The sequence below is a fragment of the Ipomoea nil genome, unplaced genomic scaffold, assembly GCF_001879475.1.
Source record: "Ipomoea nil cultivar Tokyo-kokei standard unplaced genomic scaffold, Asagao_1.1 scaffold0268, whole genome shotgun sequence".
In the NCBI taxonomy this organism is placed as follows: domain Eukaryota; kingdom Viridiplantae; phylum Streptophyta; class Magnoliopsida; order Solanales; family Convolvulaceae; genus Ipomoea; species Ipomoea nil.
This window is the reverse complement of record NW_017616696.1, coordinates 4,468,829-4,494,209: the sequence shown is the minus strand read 5'-3', so window position 1 is coordinate 4,494,209 and position 25,381 is coordinate 4,468,829. Positions and strand designations below refer to the sequence as shown.

Here is a 25,381-nt window from a genome sequence, read left to right as displayed (position 1 = left end):
GTGGCGAGAAGTCATGGATCTGGAGTTCAATGCGCTGCTGCACAACAGCACTTGGCCTTTGGTGCCACCGAAGCCACATATGAATATAATTGGCTGTAAGTGGGTGTTTCGCACCAAGCGTACGGCTGACGGGTCAGTCGAGCGCTATAAGGCACGACTGGTGGCCAAAGGGTTCAACCAGGTAGCCGGCGAGGACTTCTTCGACACATATAGCCCGGTGGTTAAATCGACCACCGTCCGGATGCTCTTTTCTCTTGCTGTTTCGTCCAACTGGACGATGCGCCAGTTAGATGTCCATAATGCTTTTTTAAATGTACATCTAGCCGAAACCGTGTATATGAAGCAGCCACCTGGTTACGAGGATCCAGTGCACCCGGATCACGTATGCCATCTGCAGCGCTCGCTTTATGGATTGAAACAGGCCCCCCGGGCTTGGTTCAAACGGCTTCATGATTTTCTACTGCTTGCAGGGTTTGCCTCGTCAAAAACAGATGTCTCATTGTTTCACTACACGTCCGGCACATCTCGGGTATTCTTGCTTGTATACGTTGATGACATCATCATGATGGGGAATGATGCTGTATTGATCAATACCCTGCTACAGCGGCTTGCATCCACCTTTAAAATCCGTGATCTTGGAAAACCAGGTTTCTTTTTGGGCATCGAGACCATATCTACGGATGAAGGGTTCATACTTTCTCAACGGCGGTACATGTCAGACTTACTTAGCCGTGCGGGGATGCTCGACTGCAAATCTCTCACCACACCAGCATCGGTCACAACATCAGTCGTCACGGCAACATCCGCTTATGAGAACCCAACACACTATCGGCGCATTGTCGGGGCACTACAGTATTTGACAATAACATGCCCAGATTTGTCATACTCTGTGAATCGTCTATGTCAGTTCATGCATTCACCTACTGACGAGCATTGGGGCATGGCCAAACGGGTGTTGCGCTACATCAAAGGCACTATCAACTATGGCTTACGCATTACTCCGTCTGCATCCACCACTATACAGGCCTTCTCCGACTCAGACTGGGCGGGCTGTCCGATTGACAGGAAAAGCACCAGTGGCTATGCTGTGTTTCTTGGTACTAATCTCATATCATGGTTATCCAGGAAGCAGCGAACAGTAGCTCGGTCATCCACGGAAGCCGAGTACAAATCTCTTGCTAATGTCTCCGCCGAAGTCACTTGGGTTGTGTCACTCCTCCGTGAACTTGGGCTTCATTCTCCCGAGCCAGCTACTTTGTGGTGTGATAATCTTGGGGCGACATATCTGTGTGCGAATCCCGTGTTTCATGTCAGGACGAAACACGTAGAGATTGATTACCACTTCGTTCGAGATAAGGTGGCCTAGGAGACTTTGTCGTCAACTTCGTTTCCACCAAAGACCAGCTAGCAGACATCTTCACCAAACCACTCACGGGACCTCGGTTCACGCTTCTTCGCGACAAGCTCAATGTCGTCTCACACCCACCTTGAGCTTGAGGGGGTGTGTTAATAAATGTTATGTTATATAGTTTTTATATTATGTAATTATGTGGTGCTGGATTAGTTTGACTGAGGCTCTCTATTAGTTAGGAGAGTTTCTAGTCAGTTACCTTTTATCTGCTGTAATTCTATTCAGTTACAACTAATCAACAAATTCAAACTCTCATCGCCAATGATTCCCCCCCCCCCCCCCCCCCCCTCCTTTTTTTTTTAACCATTGCTATGTTGAACTGACCTTAGGAACTTTGGATTCGCTTGTCATATGTCTCGAACAGCTGCTGTCGAAGTACCATCTAGTCTCAGTTAAAGTAGCATATAGAACAATGGTTGGATAACAAATCACTTCAGACTTCTTAATCCATATTTGTCTCTTAAAAGGAGTGATGTTCTTCTTTTTATACTTCTCCTCTCTTTGATCCTTATAGAAGTAGTAGCACTCTGGTCGAGTATGTCCTCTGGTATGACAGTAATGACATGTGGGTACATACTGTCGAATTCTTTTTCCTTTCATCCTGATATGAACAGACTGTCGTACATGAGTAGTTGGAGCATTTTTTTGAAAGCTACTGGCTCTATTACATTGTAGTATCTGTTCATATACTTTCTCAACCCACTGAAACACAAAGAACCAGTAACGCCTCAACTGAGTAGTTGGAGCATAAGTACTCCCTTTTACAAACACAATGTTAGTGCTCGAAGTCTGTCCCTTTTAAAATCCAAGACCGGATCTATTATGAGATTTCCTTCATGAGTCTAGAATCTCATTTAAGGTAGAGGTAATATCCATCATTTTGATGTTCTGTCTCAATTCTTCCAGCTCCTTCATTAGCTTTCCTTCACGAGCTCTTATCTAACTGATCGAGTCATCCTTCATCACCTAATCAACAATCAACTTCTTAGCATTTTCTTCATGGCGTTTCAATTCTTCATTTAGATTCTTGTCAATCTTAACAAGTTATTCCCAACTCGCAACCAATTTTGCATATTCCTGTTCAAGATGAGTATGTTTTTCCTCAAAATCATCAAATGACATATAATCTTTATCTTCTGACTCTGACAGATCTCCTGTTGGTGCAAAGAACGCAATGAAGTTTCCCGTCGCTTCGTCAGTGATTGTTTCATCTTCATTCATCTTCAAGGCCTCGAATTTAGAGAGTACCATTTGAAGTTTTGACTATTTAAGTTCCTTTGAATCTTGTTTCCAAGATCTCCCAAGCCGTCTTAGCATTAACAATACATGTTACAAGAGTAAACACATATCCATGTAGAGATCTTACAATGGAATTCAACGCCTTATCGTTGTAGTCTGACAGAGCGATTTCTGCATCAGACCAGTCAGTCTCTGGCTTTGGAACAGTAGTGACATATGATCCATCCTGGGTTGGAGGTGTCCAGCCAATGATCAATGAACGCCAAACCCTAGCCCCTTGTGCTTGTAGATAAATTCGCATCCTAGCTTTCCAGAACGAGTAGTTGGTGCCATCCATTTTAGGTGGTTTCAAGTTGTTGTCCATTCTGTCCAAACAGATACCAAAAGACAGTATACATAGAATAGAGATTTAAACACAATTTCAAGAAATCGATCCCAATACCTATATTCAGTCAAGAATATCACAAAATACAGACAAATGAGCCTACCTACGAATCAAGTCACTTTGTAGACTTAAAAGATTTGATACCAAGTGTAATTTCGTGTATTTGTAATTATCTATAAGACGGATTAACTTTCTGACTTAAACTGTTAGATGTAATTATCACAAAAAACCCTAACAATATGATCTATCAATGATTGCAACAGTAAATAGTAAGGTGCAAAAAATAACTTACAGAAAGTAAATGAAATAGGTATTAATTGGTTACCTAGTTCGATACAATCTGTATCGACGTCTAGGGGACGACTATTAGTGCGTCTAATCCACTATCTCAATCACCAATTCGTACAGAAAGTTAGAGAAGAACAATTCAATGAGTAAGTTAAGAATAATAAATAGTTAACAAAATATTCCGTTACTAAAGTTTACACTAATGGAGTGCATGTGTATTTAGGAAAAGTAAATGATACAATAGATGGTAAAGTAGGAAAAAAAATACTAAAATCAAAATAATCTGAACCATTCATTTCATCAAATAATTAGAAGAACACACACACACACACACACACACACACACACACACACACACACACACACACACACACACACACACACACACATATATATATATATATATATATATATATATATATATATATATATATATATATATAATGAATTGAAATTGTAATATAATTAAAATAATATTTTAGTATTGCTATAATGAACTTATTATATGTAATATATAAAATTGAATAATTGAGCTCATACAAATATGTATATTGTTGTAACAAGAGAACGAAGCATGGAAAACGCTCCCGGCTCCGACAACCAGGATATGTCGTCAAGAACACCGGAGGATCAAGACCTCCTCGAACGAAGCACAAAAAAGACAAAAAAGTCAATGGATCAACCCGGCTTCAACTCAATGGTAATTATGGAAACGCCAGTGGATAACAAGTTAACAACGATGGAAACAACGTTGCAGATCCAAGTTTCTCATACAAGGATGTTGCGTCTAATGAAACAAGAGGACAGAAGCCATCACAGAAAGATCTCGATTTGATTTCTAACGATGAAGAAGAAACTGAGGAAGACAAGGATGCATATAGCGGATGTCCAATTATTCGAGTGTCCAAAGAGGAAAAATTCAGACTCAGAAGCAAGTGGAAATAGATGTTGATCGTCAAGGTGTTTGGAAAGAACGTGCGTTATACCTATTTGCTCAAAAGGCTCACATCCATATGGCATCCCAAGGGGAGAATGGAGTTAGTAACGTCGACAATGGCTATTATTTGGTGAAATTTTCATTTGCAAAAGACTACAACTTCGCGAAGTTTGGAGGTCCATGGATGGAGTTAGACCACTATCTTATTGTCAAAGAATAGGTTCCAAACTTTGATCCCCGTACAGATTCAACTGAAAGTATTCTTGCCCGGGTGAGATTCCCATGCTTGCCCTCTGAATACTTTGATCATAAATTTCTCATGAAGGTGGGAAGAAAAGTGGGACACCCGATAATGATAGATACTGCTACCAGCTTAGTCTCACGAGCCAGCTTTGCGAGAGTGTGTGTGGAGGTAGACATCACCAAACCCCTTCTCTATCAAAATTCACGCTTCACAAGAAGGTTTGGCCGGTTTTTTTCTGAGGGGTTCCACCTCATATCTTTCCAGTGCGAAACTTATGGTCATAACACAGAAAACAGCCCGAGGAAAGTCAATGAAGGAAATACGATGGAGATGGCTGTCAACCAGAAAGAAGGAAATCCGACAAAGAACTCAGCCAGTGGTGGCGGAAACGCGACCGGAAGAAACAACGGTAACAATAAAAAATTTAAGGAAACTCCGCTAATTCGTCCGGAAGTAACGGAAGACTATGGATCCTGGATGATAGCGGAGAAAAAAAGAAGGAAACTACATAGGAACTCGGAAAGGAAAGATCAAAAAACGAACAAGAATGGAAATAACGTTAATTCTGGAAACTACCCTACGAGTAACAAAAAAGGGCAATCATTAGGGTCAAGATTTGGTGCATTGATGGGAGATACGAAAGAAGATACAGTCACGAAGATTATGAACGTTGAAGAAGAACAGATGGAGGGGAATGGGAATCAAACTAGTGATAAAGGCCCAAAAGCCAGTGAGCCCAATAAGGGAAAGAGACATGCGGTCCAAGTGTCAGAAAAACAAATAAATGAGAATAATGAGTCGGGAACACACAGAAAGCAACATGATAACTCCATCGCTCCCCATAATCCTGGAACTAAGACCTATAAACAAAAGGCTAAGCCAAATCAAGCAGCAGCAGCTAATGAGCATACTTTAGTGAGAGGTGACATCACAGGAGCCTTAATCACTGAAATCATCCCACATGGACGATGGGGACTATGCCCTGGAAGTCCCTGAGGTGGCAAGAATTTTCACGGAGTATTCTGGTGATCCCCTAGACGGTTCAACGTCGGGTGTCAACTCTGTTGTTTGCAATGAGGAGTTTTTGGACAGCCTCGACATGGCTGGTGACGGTGATATGGAGTTGGAGCTCTGAGCTGCTCCTTCCCTGGTTTGTGTTTGTTTTGCGTTTTTGCTCTTCTGTGTTTTTTGCTTTGTTTTCTGCCTTGTGCCGTCTTGGTTGCTTGGTTTTTTTTTTTTTTGGTTTCCCAATGAAAGTTATCACATGAAACTGCCAAGGAGCGACGTCTAAGAGCTTCCTTAGAGCCGCCAAATGGACCATCAAATGCCACACGCCATACATTTGTCTCCTGGAAACAAAAATTTCTGGAAGTAATGCAGATGCAGTCTGTTCAAAGATGGGTTTTGGAAAATGGGTAAGAGTGGAGGCGCTTGGCTTCAGCGTGGGAATATGGATTTTTTGGCATGACTCAATTGGTGTTGAAATCATTAACTCACATCCGCAATTTGTTCACATGGCTATCAATAAAGGGAACAAGAATGCCTGGTTCCTATCGGTTGTCTACGGTAGTCCCTCTTTGAACATGAGAAGGCGGTTATGGAGAGCTCTTAGCAGCAGAAATATTACAGTGGAAGGGCCTTGGCTCATTGCAGGATATTTCAATGCAGTAATAAGCTCTGAAGAGATCTCCAATCCGGAGTGCATGGGCTGTAACACCCCCAATTTCCATACCAAATTAAACCTTAAACATGCAGATAAACTAACCATAAAACATACACAACGGAAGACTAGATATGAAATAGATGGAAAACGTAGAGTGTCATGCCACGCTCACACAACGGTGAATGCACAGGCGTAAACATCTGCAACATAATCTATCAATCTCAAAACCAAAGTCAACGACATAACGTCTAAGTCTAAACAAAGGCACGCAGGCCCAAATCATCATAAAGAAAAGGGGATCTATTCTAACAGCTTCTAGACCGCGCCCTCATCTAATCAGCACCTGGAAGAAACACAGATATTTATATGGGACGACGCCCGGTCAGCGAATGATGCTGGTAACCCACCAATACATGTGAAATATCATATTTAGATAGTTTATATGTATACAAAATCATTTGTGAAACGGGATATAGTATATATCAATTCAAAAGCCAAGATAGAGATCAACACAAGACTCTTTGCACTCACAACAAAGATAAGGGAACACATCCCAAGACATCAAGAAGCAATAACGACTCACAAGAACGGCTCAAGGCATAATATACCATCACACAGTAGATTAACACCCGACATGCATAACACAAGATAATAAGGACACAACCATTGTCAATACATGCCTTTGTGGCAACACATGTCACAAATAGAGAAACACACAACAACGGCTATACAAGCCTTCGTGACATCACCCATCACGAATTGAGATGTCTTCCTTATGCCCGGTTCCAACCTTATGGCTACCCCCAACCTTATGTCTAGTTCCAACCATTACATCCAAAACCCCTGTACATCCAAGTCCAACCTTTTCCCTCCTGGGACCGTCGTCCCCCACCAACAACCACCAACAAGACCACCAATTCATAGTACACAAGGTACCGATCACACACACGGCAACACATGCCACCCAAGAAATACGTGAACCCATCACTCAGGTCACAAACTCCATAATCGCGTCATGGCCACCACGAGGACCACTGCCGTACCTTGGTGACTAATGTCCCATACCATTAATCGTGCAATCCCGGTACAGCCACACACACAACACCACAACAGGAATCAATTAACGGATCACAACGAAGATATGAAACCATACTCAATCAAGGAATAGATCACAGTCCAACAAAAACGATGATTAACACAAGTCATCATCAACAATAGGAAAGGAAAAATAACACACACGCTAGCACTTAAACACCGAACTAGCATGCTTATCAAATGGGTAAACCAAACATAGTTCCGAAGAACACACAAGACTCATCACGGTTCAACGAATCACAAGGTTGAACACTTAGCACGATTCAATACACCAAAACCTACATGGAATCCTACCATATAGTTCTAGACATACGAAACATCAAGAAGACACTCAAATAGTTCCACAAAAGAACACCGGGAAGTCAAAAGACCAAATACCGAGTCAAAAGAATCACGGGGAGCAAATCCCAAACAACACCATATACGTACCCGCGGGTGGAGCCACGGGTAGACCTCCACCTGTGGTTCCGCCCGCGGGAACCATTCCCACGAGGCCTTGTACTCCTGGTGGAGCCACTGGTGGTGCCCTGCCCGCCGTTCCGCCCGCGGGTACACACCCTGTACCAAAAACAATCCCTTCGGGGATTTTCAACTCCAAACTCAAATTCAAGTCCAAAACATGCCAAAACTCACCAAATACAACAAAATGACTTGAATCAAAGGAATAGCCAAGCAATGGAATACATGAACCCTAATAACAAGCTCTAGATATGCATTTTCACAAGACAATGCATCAACACTCACATTTCATAGCAAAATCACATGTAGAATCCAAGAAATCATCATATAGGTAAGCAAAATAGATTTTGTAGAGCATGAGTTACCTCTTGTAGACAAAATCCTTCACTTAACACTTCACCAAACTCCTAATAAGGTTCACCTTCCACACCCACTTCAAGAACACACCAAAAGATCATAAAGATTCTATCTTTAAGAAAAGACACCTTAGAAAACACTAAAAATACAAGATAAACATAGATCTTACCCTCCTAGATGCTCAAAGGTAGGAAAGGTGGAATCTTGGAGACAAATTGAAGATTTGGCAAAGCTCCAACTTGACTTGGAAGAAAAGCTATCTAACTTTTAGAGAGAAGGAGGAGCTCAAGTTTGGAAAGTGTAAGGGGAAAGAATGAGGAGTGTCCTCTAGGTTTGCAATTCTAACATAGGGTGAAATGTCTTTGCTACCCTTACTAAAATGAAGAGGTGTAAGGGACAAGGGAACTACTCACAAAGCTTTAGGTACAACACTTAACTTTGGGGTTGACTAGTCAATTACTAGTCCCCGACTATTGAATTTTCAGGAATTTAAGGAATTAAATTATCAATTGGATTAGGATTAATTACTCAATTAATCCCTTCATTGAATTTGGATTACGGGGTGTCACATGGGCAACCACCGCAATGGAGATTTCAAAACTTAGATATTTGATGAAGGTCTGATCGACCTTGGTTTCACCGGCCAAACTTTCACATAGAAGCGTGTCAAGGAAAATTCAAGTTTTAAGGGCACTAGGCTAGATCGTGCGTTATGTTCGGCCGAATGGCTTGACCACTTTGCCAATACTAAAGTCACTCACTTAACAACGCTGGGATCAAACCACTGCCCAATAATCGACAACAGACATAGTTCGCATATTAAGCAAAAACATTTCAAATTTCAAGGCGCTTGGACGAGACACCCGAGATTCAATGATGTAATTAGAGAAAACTGGATTGCTAATGACATAGTTTAGAATTAATATTGGGAGTATGGCAAAATGCTCTCGGAATGGAATAAAAATAGTTTTAGAAATATCTATCATAGGAAAAAGAAGTTGGAAAAGAAACTGAATGGCATTCAAAGGAATATTAATAAGGTTAACCACTCGGGTATTTTGAAACTGGAAAAGAAATTACGAAACGAGCTGGAGGAGGTTCCGCATCAAGGTGAAATTATGTGGTATCAGCAAGCCAGGGAGGAGTGGATCACGTCGGGTAACAGGAACACCAAATTTTACCATGCGGCAACCAAGATTAATAAGACTAGAAGGCAAAATTTTCAGCTGGTAAATGAGGACGGTTGTCCAATCATGGATGATAGAGAGGAGGAAAGTAAGATTCGAGATTATTTTACTTGTTTGTTTGTTTACTAAGGATGGTGATACTGATAGCATGGCAGTTCCTGTTAGCAAATTCCCTTGCCTAGATAACAGTAAGTGGGAGCGCTTTAAAGAAAAATTCACAACGCAAGAAATCAAAGATGCCCTGTTTGATATGGCGCCCCTTAAAGCCCCGACGGGTCTGGATAGCTTTCACGCCTGCTTTTACCAGAAAGCTTGGGACGTTGTTGGAGAATCAATCTGTAATCAGGTTCATCATTTCATGGAAAGTGGAATCTTTGCTGAAGGTATGAATGACACTCTCATTGCCCTCATCCCCAAGAACAATTGTCCTACGAATGCAAGTTATTTCAGACCCATCAGTCTTTGCAATGTAATTTACAAAATTATTACAAAAGCAATGACGAATCGCATCAAGCCGATCCTAGATGACCTAATTGGTCCGGAACAAAGTAACTTTGTCCTGGCTGTCAAATTGTGGACAATATCCTGGTTTACCAGGAGGTCCTTCATTCGATGCGAATCAAGCAAGGGAACAAAGGCTTTATGATTCTTAAAGTTGACCTGGAAAATTCTTTGAGAAGCAGGTATGGATAACAATTGGGTTAGAAATATTATGAACTGTGTGGAAACCCCCAGGTTGAGTATTCTTTGGAAAGGCAAACAGTTGGATTGGATCAAACCTTCACGAGGCATAAGGCAAGGAGATGCGATCTCACCTTATCTTTCCATCCTTTTCATGGAGCGTCTAAGCCATATAATTAAGGAAGAGGCCCAAACTAGACGTTGGACAGGCATCTGGCTCTCCAGGGCATGGACCTCTATTAACCCACTTATTTTTTGCTGACGATTTAGTCATTTTTGCTAAAGCATCACATGAACAAATCATTGTCATCAAAGAATGCCTGGAAAAGTTTAGCAGAGGTTGGGGCCAGAAAGTGAGTCCCCAAAAATCCCAAATTTTCTTCTCAAGCAATGTCAACAACACGGAAGCTCGGATGATTTCAGAAATTGTTGGCATCCCATCTACTTATAATTTGGGGAGATATCTGGGGTCACTAATAACATTTTTGCTCCTATACTTGAGAAAATGGACGACAGACTGGATGGGTGGAAAACCAAGTTTCTCACGATAGTAAGAAGCTTCTTGCTCAAGCTGTGTTGCATGCAATCCCTTATTATAGTATGCAAACTATGTACATGCCAGCGGGAATTTGGGAATCATTGATAAAAGAGTGCGGAGATTCCTATGGGGCGGCACCAATGACAAGCGCAAATGCCACCTTGTGAAGTGGGAAAAGGTCACCCAACCCAAAACAAGGGGTGGGATGGGCCTTAGAGAAGCAAAGAATGTTAACTTGGCTTTCATGGCGAAGTTAGGATGGAAAATGCTTACCAATAAAAATACTCTGTGGACGAAGGTCATGAAGGAAAAGTATGCTCACAACCAACAAGGAATGGATATTTTCCAACCCAATCACGTATCCTCTAACGCTTGGAGAGGGATTGTCAAAGCCATGCCCTTAATCCAAAAGGGAGTTCGGTTTACTGTTAACAATGGGAAGGCCACACGCTTCTAGAAAGACGTTTGGATTATTGACAGGCCTCTACATGAAATAATTCCAAGAGAAGGCAATGAGCACATCAGCAACGTCAAATTGCATGAACTTTGGGACAACATGAGGGGATGGAATTGGAACGAGTTGGTCGCCATTCCTGAAAGCATTATGCACCATATGGAAATGCATGTCATCGGATAGGAGGAAGACGAAGTTACTTGGATAACAGAAGCTTCAGGTAAGTTCACCATTAAATCTGTGTATGATTTACTTATTGAAACGTCAGCTATGTCGTAGGATCTAATCTGGAGTTATACCTGGAAACTCAAACTGCTAAACAAGATAAAAGTGCTCATATGGCTTGTCCTCCATGGAAGAATCATGGGAAAATGCCGAAAGAAAGAGACATGGGTTCACGGGAGATGGCCTGTGCGATTACTGCCCAGGCATGGAGGAGACAGCGTATCACATCTTCAGACATTGCCCGAAAGCCCGAACAGTCTGGGAGGGTCTGGAGGAGGTTAGCAGCCACCAGAACGATAATGTCGACAACCTAAATGAGTGGATCTCCTTCAATATCACCAAAACTGCTAGCCGCGACAGGGATATCAGATGACCATGCATGTTCGCCACTACCATATGGTGGATCTGGGCCTGGTGTAACAATAGAATCTTCAGAGGTGAAGAAATGGAGAACCGAAGGAAAGTGTTGTGGATTAGAGATGCCGATGATGAGAGTAGACAGGTCTTTGCGAGATGTGATCAAATGAAAAGAGCGCCTAACGACATAAGGAAGATCCTTTCATCATGGAAACCATCTCATGACCACAAATGGACCCTTAACGTCGATGCCAACATCAAGCCAAGAACTTCTCAAGCGGGTTTTGGAGGAATCTTAAGAATGAATCTGGCGGGTGGGGTGGAGGATTCACTAAAAAAACCAACCATGGAATAGCGACAATTGTTGAAGCTCAAGCAATCGCCAAAGGCCTTGACTGGTGACATGCAATCCGGAACTTCTCAACATATTGACAAGTATCACAGTCCACATAATCATAACAAATTAGAAACCATAATCAAAGTATCAGAAATTCACACTCAAAGGACTAGTGACATGCAATCCGAAACTTCTCAACAGATTGACAAGTATCACAGTACACATAATCATAACAAATTAGAAACCCTAATCAATTAGACAAATAGACAATAATCTATAACAAAAATGTAAATAGGGTTTTGCAATTACTTCGTTTCTCAAAATTAATCCCTCGAGAACAAAGGGCTTCGATTAGCAGTTCTACCGGTGATCGGACTACGGCTTCCACCACTCCACCAGACTACTCCAACTAGGGCTTCCATCGGTGAGTGTCTAGAACTAAGAAGTGAGAACTCAGACACTCAGACTCTCAAAGTCTCAGAGAGTAAGACTCAAAGACCAAAGCGAAAGAGAGAACGAGAGTCGAGAGATGAGAGAACTCAAAGTCTTTGAGTCAAAGACCAGAGAAGTAGAGAGAAGTCAGAGACTCAGAGAACTCAAATGAAATGAGGGCTCGGCTGCGTCGGACAAACATTCGATATATATATAACAACCACACGACGTCGTATTACATAGGGTAAAAAAATCCCTAGGGTTCTTTCGGATATTCGGACGAGTTCGGGTGGCATTTATTGCCTCCAACCCGATCCCTCTTTATCCACCATTGAACGCAGCTTCGGGTCGGATCTGGGAGTTCGGATACGGTCAACTCCACGGGTTCATCCGTCGGGTTTCGGGTGGGTCGGATGTTTCGAATATTGCACAGGCCTAGCCAAAGGCCTTGACTGGGCTTGGAACAAGGGTATTCGGGACATCGAAATCCAATCTGATGCAAGCAATGTTATCAAGTGGACTCAACAGTCACAGGAGAAAAGAGGGTTGATCCAAAGCTATTTGGGAGAGATTAAAAATTGGTTGAGCAAGGACTGGAAAGTTTCCATTTGGGACATTTACTGGGAGCAAAATAGGGTTGCCGATGGTCTTGCAACCCTTGGTGCGGTTCAGAGAGAGCATTGGAAGGAGCCAACCGTCCCCCCACCCGGAATTGAAGAGCTTATTCAAGAGGTTATAGCTCGAGCTCCTAGAGTTCGTTTCGTGAGAGAAAGGGGTTAGAACCTTCTCTTTGGGGTATCCCCCTCCCTTATGATAACAAAAAAATATGTATATTGTCAAATTATTGTGTGGCTCATGGTCCACATAGTGGTATGTGGATAATAACAAAAAGTACATTTTTAATATATTAAAAGTACATTATTTGTGTATTGAATATACATTATATAAAATAATGTATTTTTCATGAATACAATGTACATTTTTAATATACTAAATGTACATTATTTGTATACTAAATGTACATTATTTGATAATATTGTCCACATAAATGTGTGGAAGATAATGATTGCCCCAAGTCCCTTCTCCCCTCCCACCTGTGCATCCTACAAGTTTTGTGTCACTTTTGTCTAAACGGTAAAAGAGCAATCGTTATGATGTGGAACCGTGTCCACCTTGCAAGGTGGACACGATTCTATGTTCATAATTACTAAACTATAGGTTCATAATTACTCCGTATAAAGCTATATATTTATAATTTTTGAACTTTATATTCATAATTATTGAACTCTATGCTCATAATTACTGAACTATGTGTTCATAATTATAAAGCTATATATTTATAATTTTTAACTTCATATTCATAATTATTGAATCTATATATTCATAATTACAGAATTATATGTTCAAAATTATGTTCACAACTCTATATTCATAATTATAGAACTATATGTTCATAATATTTGAACTATATATTCATAATTATAAACAGCATAATTTGCCAAGCCTTTGTAACCCAATCTTGTCCTTCCACCTTAGCCCACCAATGCTCTTTCTTGGGCTTGGCTCCCATACTACTAGTAGTTTTCATTTCATTAGCCAATTTGCTTCCAGTGCTGCTATAATTAATTTCCAGTGGCCACGTGAGGAAGAAGAAGGATTATATTATATGAGTTGAGTTGCAATTTCTGCTTCTTCCTTGAATTTTCTTTTCCTTTTCCAGCATGCTAACAATTTCAATACTTGTTTCCTTGGAAATCAGAATGCATTTCCTGTCATACGCTATCATTGTTATGCTAAATCTAGCAATGCTTAACAACAATGAACAATAACAGAAGGTCTTCTCATTTGCAATCTTAATGATGCCCCTTCAAGCTGGCTGCAATAACGTAATCAGTTGCATGCTTCTGCCTTCTGGTTTGCATTGGGAAAATGTTCTGTCTCAAGTTATCAGAAAAAACCAATGGAGATGCGGGGTATCGATCCCCGTACCTCTCGCATGCTAAGCGAGCGCTCTACCATCTGAGCTACATCCCCAATTTGTTTCGAGTTTAAGGTTTAGACTATATGAAGGATATTCTATTTCAAGTTTAAAACAAACAAAAGGTTGGAGATGCGGGGTATCGATCCCCGTACCTTTCGCATGCTAAGCGAGCGCTCTACCATCTGAGCTACATCCCCAGTTTGATTTCCTTTGTTCGTAAATATATTTTATCCACATTTCATCTTCTACATTTATTAAGTTTGCAAAATAGTGAGATTTGTGTTGACTTTTTTTTTTTTTTTTTTTTTTTTTTTGCGCCTCAACGTAACCAAACTACCAACACATCAGTTCTAATCATATATGTTTATTCCTAAAAATCATCCCTCTTTCAAAAATATTTTACAATTCTTTATTAGACTCTATGACTCGAATATGTAAGATAATTTTCTTGACATTAATGGTTTTGGACTTCAAATTTTATTAAGTTTTTAAAATTTTATCCAAAAACGTTTATAAATGTTAGCGGTTTAATTATATTAGTTCCTATTTAAATTGGACTTATGCATAAACTTTAGTTGCGGTAGTGCATGAATTTAAGCACGTTTAAGCCGTTAATTTAGTTCACCAATTTAAATTTTAATTGTAGGTGAACAATCCAGTTTTGGATTATACCCTACAAGTTTTTTTTTTTTTTTTTTTCAGTTTATACCCCAGACAGTTAATTATACGTTAAGTGTATATGAATCGGGGAGGCATACTAGTTTTATGGTCATGACTTAAGAACATCTTGTGTCACTAGTCTCCTTAAGTTGATATATATTTTATCTAAGGAGTTGGTTTTCAATGAGACTCTGTCTTTAGCCAACTTTCCTGGGGGTATATTTGAAATTTTCCATCATAATCTAGTATAATTTGCCAAAATTTTAAGTATTCATTGCTAATGTTATTTGATTTTGGTTAATTAAAGAATAGTCATAGCATCTTTGATTTACTAAAGTCTCTCAAGTTTTTCAATCTTGATTAATTAAGGAATAGCTACAGCATATTCAACTACCTAAGATTATTAAGTTATGATCTTATAATTTTTAATTTGATTAGGGAGTAGCCACAGCATCCTTAATCTGTTAAAATTATATATTAAGTGATTTGTTTTGATCACATAAAATTTTGGACATTATTTGTGATTAGTTGTGTAATAAGATGGAATAACTTTCCCGTTAAATATTATCTTCTTTATTAATTCCTGTTAGTTCACCGTTAACTTACTCATTGATTTCAATATATAAGAAAGGTCTTTGATTCGAACCTCATTCCAATCAAAGTTGACATAATTAATACTCTATTTTACTCTTATTAAATAAAATAATAATAATTTAGTAGGTAGAACAAAAAATAATACATATGCATTTCTTGTCCACCACCCCCAATTATTGGTGTAACAAAAAATAACATGTTGTAAATGTATAAATGATGTCACAACAATAGGATAAAAAGTAAAAATTATTGTGTCATGGTGCACCTTGCTTCTTGTCCACCACCCCCAATTAATCCATTTGAATTGATTAAACATTCAAGACAATTCAAGATTTTTTTAGTACATGTGAAAACCAAAAGGCTAAAACCTTAATTTCCAGAAATCTATTCCCATAACATCCATTTGAACTCTAAAGTAGGGATGCAATACTCTCCAAAGACTAATGAAAACTATTCAAGATAATAAATTGAAACTCAGACACAGACAAAAAAGTGTTGGTAACAATAACCCTAACTGATGTCCCTCAACTACAGAGTATTATATTAACGTTACAACCAAACAAGAAATTAAACAGTGAAGAATTAGCCATCTTAACTAATAAATCATGTCAGGCTTTCAGAAGTGAAGATGAGCAAACCTAAGACCGAGCAGTTTTAAACTCCAATCAGTTGACGAGGAAGCAACAAAGCACGGGCACCCGCATTACTCCTACTCCATATGTATAGACACATTAATATCAGGATATGGTCTCTGATCGAATGTAGGTCCCGAGCCATTGCAATCAGACAAGTCTACAGATCTGGAGTTCGGGACATCTTTCTTGCTGTGGCTGTTGTCTGCATTTCCATGGCTTCGCATTGCTAACTGAGGCGGAGGAGTTGGAGCCATGGATCCCGGAGGCGGGGCTTGGGATATAGGCCTGGCTGCCATTACGATATCTGAAGCAGATGCGTTGTGAATGACTGGTGCCGCCATTTTCTGCTCCACGTTCTGCTTCCTTTTATGTGTAGTCTTGTATATGTTTGGCGTGAAGCTTCCCACCACCATCTACCAAATTAATAAGTGTTAAAGATCAAAAGCTTACCACTACGTCAAAAGTTATAACTAGTAATTAAAGCGCAACTTTATTTCCTTATAGACCACCATCACATTTTCGAGAGGCAGGATGCTAAACTTGACCCTTTAGTGGCCTCCACCCAACAATCCCCCACCACTACGCCAAAAGCGCAACTTTATTTCCTTATAGACCACCAGCACATTTTCGAGAGGCAGGGTGCTAAAATTGGCCCTAACCTCCGCCCTACAATCCCCTAGCCACCAATTGATGGATTTGGCCCTTTACTGGCCTCCGCCCAACAATGAACTAGCACAAACATTCTCGGCATGAAAACTCTAATAGAGGCTAGGAATCATGTTCAATTGCTAACGTAATCATATTATATGCACGCTTTCTACATGTAACGCTATGGAAGATGAGGAAGTTGAACGGAAAAACTTACTTGGATTGGGCTAGCAGCTGTTAGCAAACCGGCAATTCCACCACCAATGACCCGGCCATCAGGGCCTGCCAACGAAACACTCAATCCACCTGTTCTGCTCTTAATGCCACCATTTTCAGCAGTAGTTAGTGACCCAGTCAGTGTTAAGATCTCAAAGCGGCCCTGGATGGATTAATTTGCATGTAAATAAACATATTATTGCTAAAACACAAAACGCAGAAACCAATAACAACGAAACTTTATACAAAATAAGCTAAATTTAAAGAAATATATGCAGTTACATTCATCCTTAATATCTACCCCGTTCTATAATTTTTAACTTCAATCACACTTCTAAAACAAATATATAACATGTGACAACCAAATCATGCTCTTCCAAACATTATTGAAGACTATAATTCCAATATATGAACCATATAAGCCTTCTTCCAACCCTACCGTCGTAATCATAACTTAACTCTTTAATCTCATTGAATAATTCGGCTAATTGACAACAAGACAAGGAGGAGCAGTGACCTCCATCTCTTCAGAAAGACAAAGGATAGATAGTAAGTAATATACTACAAAGATGTGATACAGAGCTGAATCCAAAAATGTCAACATCCTAGAAGTTTAAGGTGGCTTTTTTCGTTTGTTTTGGGGTAGGGGGAAGGAGGGAAGACAACGGGATAACCAATTATTACAGGAAGGCATTACCTTAGCATCTGCTACATAGAACCAAGGAGAATAAATGACAGAAGTTGAAAATAATAGCAACTCGTTCTCTCGCAACGCTTCCATAGGTCATCCACAGCAAAAGTATATGTTTTGCAGTGCAACCATACATCAAAATAAGTTAATATCACTAGAATTTTTTCTTGTTCGGCCACGAATTGTCCTGAATAGGCCCTAACAACTATAGATGACACTTTTAAGCCCGTAAGCCCAGTTTTTCTACACGAGAGGGGGTTTTGAACTCCCGACCTCTCTTAAGGGATGAGAGTGCATGGTCACTCATGCCAACCAAGCTGATTAACAAAGTAAATGCGGGAACCTCTTAACCTTACCACCCTCCTTACATCACTATATGATGACCTTTCAAGATTTAAGTTTCAGACCTAAGCAAACAATTTCTGTCCAATTTTGAGCTTGATAATACTCCGTACGGATTTCCAAGTTTAACATACAAGTACTTAACACCATTCCAGAATTATATAGCATGGTATAGTCATCCCCAACACAACTATTGCCTTCAGTCTCATCGAAAAAGCCAAAGAAGTAAAGAAAAGCCCCAATAACAAAAACAAACACTAAAACAGATAACAAATATCCAAATCAAAGGAAACAAACAATAACCATGGAAATAACGAAAGCAATATGAAATCTGAGCAAGATCGTGCCTCATATGTCAGAATACCCCCAGAAGAACCCGGTTGGCGAATGGTAACATTAGAAACAGCACCATTTGCAGAGAGAATACAGACCCCTCGAGCACCCCTTTGAGCAAATGAATATACTTTCCCAGCAACATCCTGCAGAAAAGCGAAAAACTTCAGCAAATAGCACTCAGATCTACGTTAAAAATCCATCCTTTTTCCTACAAAATCAACCCAATAAGGCATAAAAGACTAACATTAAGAGGTTAAAATCAGAAATTACCTCTCCAGTATGCACAGTCACCACATGAGGTGTAAAATCCCCTCCAGCTGTGTTTGCAAACAATTCACCTTCATAGTTTAAAGTACACCATATATACTTACAGTATATTCCAGGGAAAAATGAATTTTTTTAAAAAAATCTATTAATGGTGTCATGTTGTACCCAACAAGGAACTGAAATAACTACCGAAAAATAGAAAACGCCATATCCATTTTTGTTCCTTGGATCAGAAAAACAGAAAATATGCCTCACAGATCCCCTCTTTAGGAAGGACAGAATGGCATCTCAAGGGAAAATGGAAATAAAAGAAAATGAAAACGAAAACGAAAAGGCAGCTGAGAAAAAAAAAAAGTATTAAACTTCAAATACAAGAAAAAGAACATGCTAGAGAAACCTAGAAAAAGAATTTTATTTAAAAAAAAAAATTAATAATAAGAAAACAGTTGTTTCTAAGGTCTGAACAAAGAACAACAGATCTTGAACAACATATGAAATAGCAAAAAGTAAAAAATGAAATGTGTTAAAAAGTATGTGTGAAATTGAGAAAAATGTGTTCAGACTCACCCAACGAGGCAAGTAATTGCCAGTTACTGGAAGCGGTGGACCGACCGCGCCCTCTTTTGCCGGAGGAGTAATCGGAGGAAGGCGGCGACGTCAAAGTAAAGCCCTGAGTCGGCGGCGATGTCATGCCGGCGGCCGGCGGAGAAATATATGGCACTCTCAGATTACCCTCGGAATCATACTTTCTCGGCCGCCCTCTCTTTTTCTTACCCATCATTAGTCCCCCGCTCTCAGCGCCTCCTCCACCGCCCAAACCGATTCCGCCGCCGCTGACGCCACCAGAAACGACAGCCACCGGAGCTTCAGCTCCCATGGTCCTCTCCATGCTCATGTTAACAGCCATCTGCATCACCTGTGGAAAGACTCCTCCGCCTCCGCCACCGCTGACCGGCGGCGATTCACTCCCGGAGTTAACTCCGGCCGACCCAGTCTCCGTACTGTCTTTCTCCTCCATTTCCATAAATAAATTTGTTGGGGTAAATAGTTATGAGATGAATGGAAGGTAGAAACAAACAAAAGGTCCAAAAGGGTTCGTTTTCGAAAGATGGCGCCAGAAGGAGAAGGGCTAAAATGGGGTTTGATTTTTTGTACTTACTATCGCTATTTACTGCTCGCAGTACTTTGCAGAGGTAGTATTAGCTGTTGTGAGTTTGTAAAGTAGAGTTCCCTCCATTAATGGCGTATGGAAAAACTCGAAAAAGAAAAATAAAGTGCCCAGTTTGTGTGGAAAAATATTACTGGTCTTGTCTCTGTCTGGCCCTGTATGTGCTACAAATATGCCCAGAATGATCACATATACACATAAACAACCAAAATTGAAAAATGTAAATAATTTATTTTTTAAATAAAATTTAAAAAAAAAAAACTATGTTTCCCATATTGCCCCTCCGCTTTTGTATTTTGATAATTTATTGAAGATTTGCTTTTTAATTTGGAGATTAAGAATTGTAATTAGAAGATATTTTGTGAAATATAAAAATGATTAGAAATTCGATTTGTTTTCTTCTTTGCTTTGCGGGGTAGTTATATTTTTATATATGTTTATTTTCAAGTTTAATACTAGTATAGTGAGTTGTCGAGTCACTTATGCGTTAACTAAAGCATCGAGTTTCCTCTCTTCTTGGTTCTGTTAGAGGGTCAGCTTGCTAGATTGTATCCTTGGTTTGATTTCTTTGACTTAATAACACCATCGTCTTTCAAAAAAAATATCTTTTTATATGTATTTTCAAATTTAATTGTGAATATTTTCTTGTTTAATTCTTCTTTAATTTAAAAAATTCACTTCTAGTTTTAAAATATCTAAGTTTTATATACTAATACAAAGTATTAAAGAAAATATCACAAAATTTTAATATTTAGATAATTTGGATTAAAACTCATTATTAGAGTATTATAAATGTCCAATTTGATATCACTTTATGCACATGAATATTAAAATTATACACATATCACGAGTTATTGATACGAATATAAATTTTTATCGCATTTTGGCGCAAATTATGCTGTAGAAACGTGTTCACCATACCTAGGGGTAGATCCATAATTTCTATAATGTAGATTCATACTTTTTATTTGAAAACGTAAATTCATAATTTTATTTTTCATTTGTTGTTACAGAAATTATGAATCTACAGTAGAGAAATTATAAATCTACAGTATATAAATTATGAATCTACAGTATAGAAATTATAAATCTATAGTACATAAATTATGAATCTACAATATAGAAATTATGAATCTACAGTATAGAAATTATGAATCTACAGTATAGATGTTATGAATCTACAGTATAGAAATTATGAATCTATAGCTTAGAAATTATGGATCTATCCCGTTAACAACAAATAAAAAAAAAATTATGAATCTACGTTTTCAAAAAAAAAAAAATTATGAATCGACGGTATAGAAAATTATGAATCTACCCATATGTTCACCTTGTGCATGGTGAACACGTTTCCACAGCATAACTATTGGCATTTTGGTGATTGGTCTACCACAAAATATACATTGTGCATTAACTTAAATTAAATATGACCTTGTTGGCGGGCCTATTGATTATTTGGGTTTAAAGAGTTTAAGAAAGTTTAAAACATATATTACATTGTAATCATGAGAATTTTTAAAAAGTATATATGTGTGTGTGTGTGAACAATAATGAATCTAATGAGAAGGATTGACTGCAAATAGTGGTTTGAATCTTCATTATAACAAATATCTTTTAATGGGGATTAGGTTTTGCTACTTCACATTTTAAAATTATTCTTTAAATTTAAGAGGAACTCCATGAGTAGTGTTGTAAAAAGCACGTCTAGGCATCGATTGGGCATTAGGCGGCGCCCCGCCGCATTAAGGAATACCGAAATCGGCCTTCTCCGCGGCTGACCGCTTAGGCGGTCTAGGCGGCCGAATCCCGATTATTTTAAAAAATAAATAAAAAGAATTAAAAATAAAAATAAAAGATCGAGTGTCTAAGAGGTGTCTATCGTCTTTTTCAACATTGTCTATAAGTAATCATTATTAAAGTAAGACAGGTATTTTTGACAATAACATGTTTATTTTTTGAATACATAAAATGCTTATTTGATTTAACGTGTTATAATTAGTGTACATTTAACTAAATTAGTTATATTATTTGACCATTAATCAAGAGAAACGTGATTTTTGAAGTCAATAGTAACTCTTACATTTTTTAATTTTTTTTGGTTGTTTGTCATTATTAATTTATTATTGTTGTTTTTGTTGTTGTCTTCGTCATAAATTATATATATCTAGAAATAATATCAAAAGTATTATTAAAAATAAAATAAAAAACAAATTTAAAATTAATAAGAAAATACTCAGAGACAAAAATAGTTGGACTAACTAATTAATAGTAAATAAGACAAGTAAAATTATACAAAAATAGTATTATTTTGATTTACAAAAAATACCGTAATTGCTACCTAAAGATGTGCTCTGGGTGAGGCCAGTATTGTGATCCTAACTGACAAATAATTACAAGGATGTAAATCAATGTAATAAGCTGTTCTCATAAGAGTCAAACTTGAAACATTGTGAATTTGTGATTATTAAATCAACTACTTAATCAATTTGGTAGGTGAGGAAGTTTTTTATATAAACAAGTTTTTTATATAAACAAATGCTTCACATCAATGTTTGTATTTATTGGTTCTCCTTTTTTCTCGAATAAGTTGCAAAAACAGATTAAATTACAAGTTATAATATGATAGTTTTCATCAATTACCTGTAAAGAACAATATTGGGTATATATGGGGTAGAGGGGAGAACTAAAAATTGACTATTCTTTCGGCACAACTTATAATATACAAATATTTTTTGCAATAATACAATACATCCCATGCCCACGCTAGTGAAGATACATATTATTTATTACTTTATATTTCTCTTTATAAAAAAACATACTGTAGAAACTAATTTGAATGCTATACTAGACCAAATTATCTGCGGAGTATATTATACTGTAAGTTGTGTCACTTGTGTGAAAGAAGCTTTTATATATATATATATATATATATATATATATATATATATATATATATATATATATATATATACACGGCGCACTCAAGTGAGAACGAATGCCCAGGTAAGAATTGAGAACCAATGTAGCCGTCTACGTATCCAGATTTAATGGATCAGATGTTTTTTTTTTTTTTTTTTTAAAAAAGACGCGGGGGTATTTTCATAAATAACTCGAACTTTTGTGCAAGTAAAAACACTTAAAAGTGCAATCATTTTTACTTAATAGTGCAAGTAATTTATGATAACGTTATGTGCATTTAACATTGATGCTCTGTGTACATTATTTGTTACACTTTTAGTACATTTTACTTGCACTTTTAATATATTTTACTTGCATCTATGCGCACTATATAAAACTATTACTTGCACTTTAAAGTTAATTTATTTATTAAAATGTCACTGCATTTAAAAAAAATAGTTTTTATGATCCGTTAGATCTGGACACGTGGACGGTTGCGATTGGTTCCCAGTTCTTTCATTAGCGGTTGCAATTGGTTCTCAGTACTTAAGGTGCGTCATTTTAATGCTTAAGGTGTGTCAACTGCACAATCACACGGGAAGCTACACCCGCACCCTTAAGCATACAAAAAAAATAAAAATAAATAAATAAAATAAAAACACCTCAATAGCACAAACTACGCGTACCTAAAATTTTAGGCCGACTCACCTTAAATACGAAAATCACGCACCTTAAATACACAAACCACACACCTAAAATTTTTAAAATGGCGCACCTTAAACATACAAATCACACACCTTAAGTAGGAAAACAATGCACATTAAGAAGGAAAACCACGCACATTAAGCTTTAGGTTGACGCACCTTAGCAACCGCACCTAAGAAAGTCACACACACACACACACACACACATATATATATATATATAAAATAATCAGTCTCAGTCTTACATTTGAAAAAATCTAACATATCAGACCAATTTTTTTTTTAATTTTTTTTAAATATGGTGACATTTTCATAATTATCACCAACTTTACTATACAAACTTGAACACTAAAATCTGTAATTCTCAGGCTTTTTCAAGTTTGCACATTTAGTATTAACATTTTACACATTTAGTATTAATATTTGGTATATTTAGTATTAAACGATTGTACTTGCAAAAATGCGAAAGTGCATTGCACTTAGGATTTTGAATTTAGAGTTTTTGACTGAATTTTGGTTTTATTTGATTTAAGGGTTCAATTCTTACTGCTTAAGGTTTAACATTTACGGTTTATATTTAAAATTTAGCTTTTTCGTTGATTTTATAAAATTTATCAGGTTTGCATATTTTGTTGTTAAAGATCACATATTTAAGTGTTCAAGTTTGCATAGTGAAATTAATGATAATTACAAAAATATCATCGCATTTTTTTTAAATATCTGATCAGATCAGTCAAATTTTTATAAATATAAGACTGAGATTGGTTCTTAATCCGCTCATATGGTACTATTCTTACATGATCCTTAAAGCATCCACATCAGTAAATAATGTGGGGAGAATGCAGTATTAATTCACTCAATTCAAGTTTATAACTAATGTGGGGGAGAATAAATTTGAGAAGAATTCATCTGCAAAATTAGGCATAATGACAGAAAATAAGAAAAAAAAAAAAAACATGGGATGTTGTGCGCGTTTTGCGCACAGCAGCCAACCCACACGGGCGCGTCAGGCGCGCCTGACCCTTTTTTTTTTTTTTTTTTTTTTTGGTTTTTTTTTTTGTTTTTTTGTTTTTTGTTTTCCTCCCATTCCCACATTCTCTCTCCTAATCACTCTTAGGGGGCGTTTGGTTCAGGTCATCTTAGATTACCTAGGTAATCTGAGTCTGGTAATGTTATATTACCTTGTTTGGTTCAAGTTATGAGATTACCAGATAATGTTATATTACCTCAAAGCTGATGTGGCGGTAATGTTTCAATGTAATGTGATTACCCCCATTTTTTTAGGTAATCTTAGATTACCTTGAATTATTCCAACTTTGCCCTTGTTAACTAATCCTTATATTATAATAATAATAATAATAATAATAATAATAATAATAATAATAATAATAATATATGTTTATATAATCAAATATACATATGTGTATATTTATATATTTAGTTTTTTTTAATATTTAAGCTTTGATATACATTCATAGATATAAATAAATACACACATAATATATATATATATATATATATATATATATATATATATATATATATATATATATATATATATATATATATATATATATATATATATATATATATATATATTATTGTGGGCATTATTGTAAATTGATCCATATAATCTAAAATATAACCATGAACCAAACAAGGTAATATTATATTACACCATCCAAATCAAACACACAAGGTAATCTTACATTCTCAAAATCTCACATTACCTTCCCGGAGGTAATCCTATTACCTGGGGTAATCCAAAATTCTGTGAACCAAACGCCCCCTTACATTATCCCCCAATTCTCCCCAACCATTGTGATGCTCTTAGTCTAATATATTACTATTTTGATACTTCAGTTTTTTTTTTTTGGTAATATTAGAATTTTTTTATCTCGTGATTCTCAATAAAACAAATTAAAGTTCGACTCATTTAAATATAATTAATA

The 25,381-nt window shown here is 37.5% G+C and overlaps 1 protein-coding gene and 2 non-coding genes across 3 annotated transcripts; all 3 read right to left on the bottom strand.

The window, feature by feature from the left end:
• Nucleotides 1-14,250: 14,250 nt before the first annotated feature.
• Nucleotides 14,251-14,323, bottom strand: TRNAA-AGC. The gene has a single exon. It is a non-coding gene; the product is annotated as a tRNA-Ala (tRNA).
• Nucleotides 14,324-14,394: 71 nt separating this feature from the next.
• TRNAA-AGC lies at nucleotides 14,395-14,467 on the bottom strand. The gene has a single exon. It is a non-coding gene; the product is annotated as a tRNA-Ala (tRNA).
• Nucleotides 14,468-15,814: 1,347 nt separating this feature from the next.
• On the bottom strand, nucleotides 15,815-20,000 carry LOC109149362 (AT-hook motif nuclear-localized protein 7-like). The gene is made up of 5 exons (XM_019297097.1): nucleotides 19,227-20,000; nucleotides 18,663-18,730; nucleotides 18,404-18,535; nucleotides 17,025-17,186; nucleotides 15,815-16,572 (listed from the first exon to the last, which is right to left on the bottom strand). Exons 1-5 carry the CDS (start codon nucleotides 19,681-19,683, stop codon nucleotides 16,234-16,236), a joined length of 1,158 nt encoding a protein of 385 aa, XP_019152642.1. The 5' UTR covers nucleotides 19,684-20,000; the 3' UTR covers nucleotides 15,815-16,233.
• Between the last annotated feature and the right edge of the window lie 5,381 nt (nucleotides 20,001-25,381).

Coding starts and splice junctions, on each gene's coding strand:
- LOC109149362 (XM_019297097.1), bottom strand. CDS start 19,683: ATGGAAATGGAGGAGAAAGACAGTACGGAGACTGGGTCGGCCGGAGTT. Junction 18,731..19,226: donor GCAATTACTTGCCTCGTTGG/GTGAGTCTGAAC, acceptor TAAACTATGAAG/GTGAATTGTTTGCAAACACA. Junction 17,187..18,403: donor GGGGTATTCTGACATATGAG/GCACGATCTTGC, acceptor TAATCCATCCAG/GGCCGCTTTGAGATCTTAAC.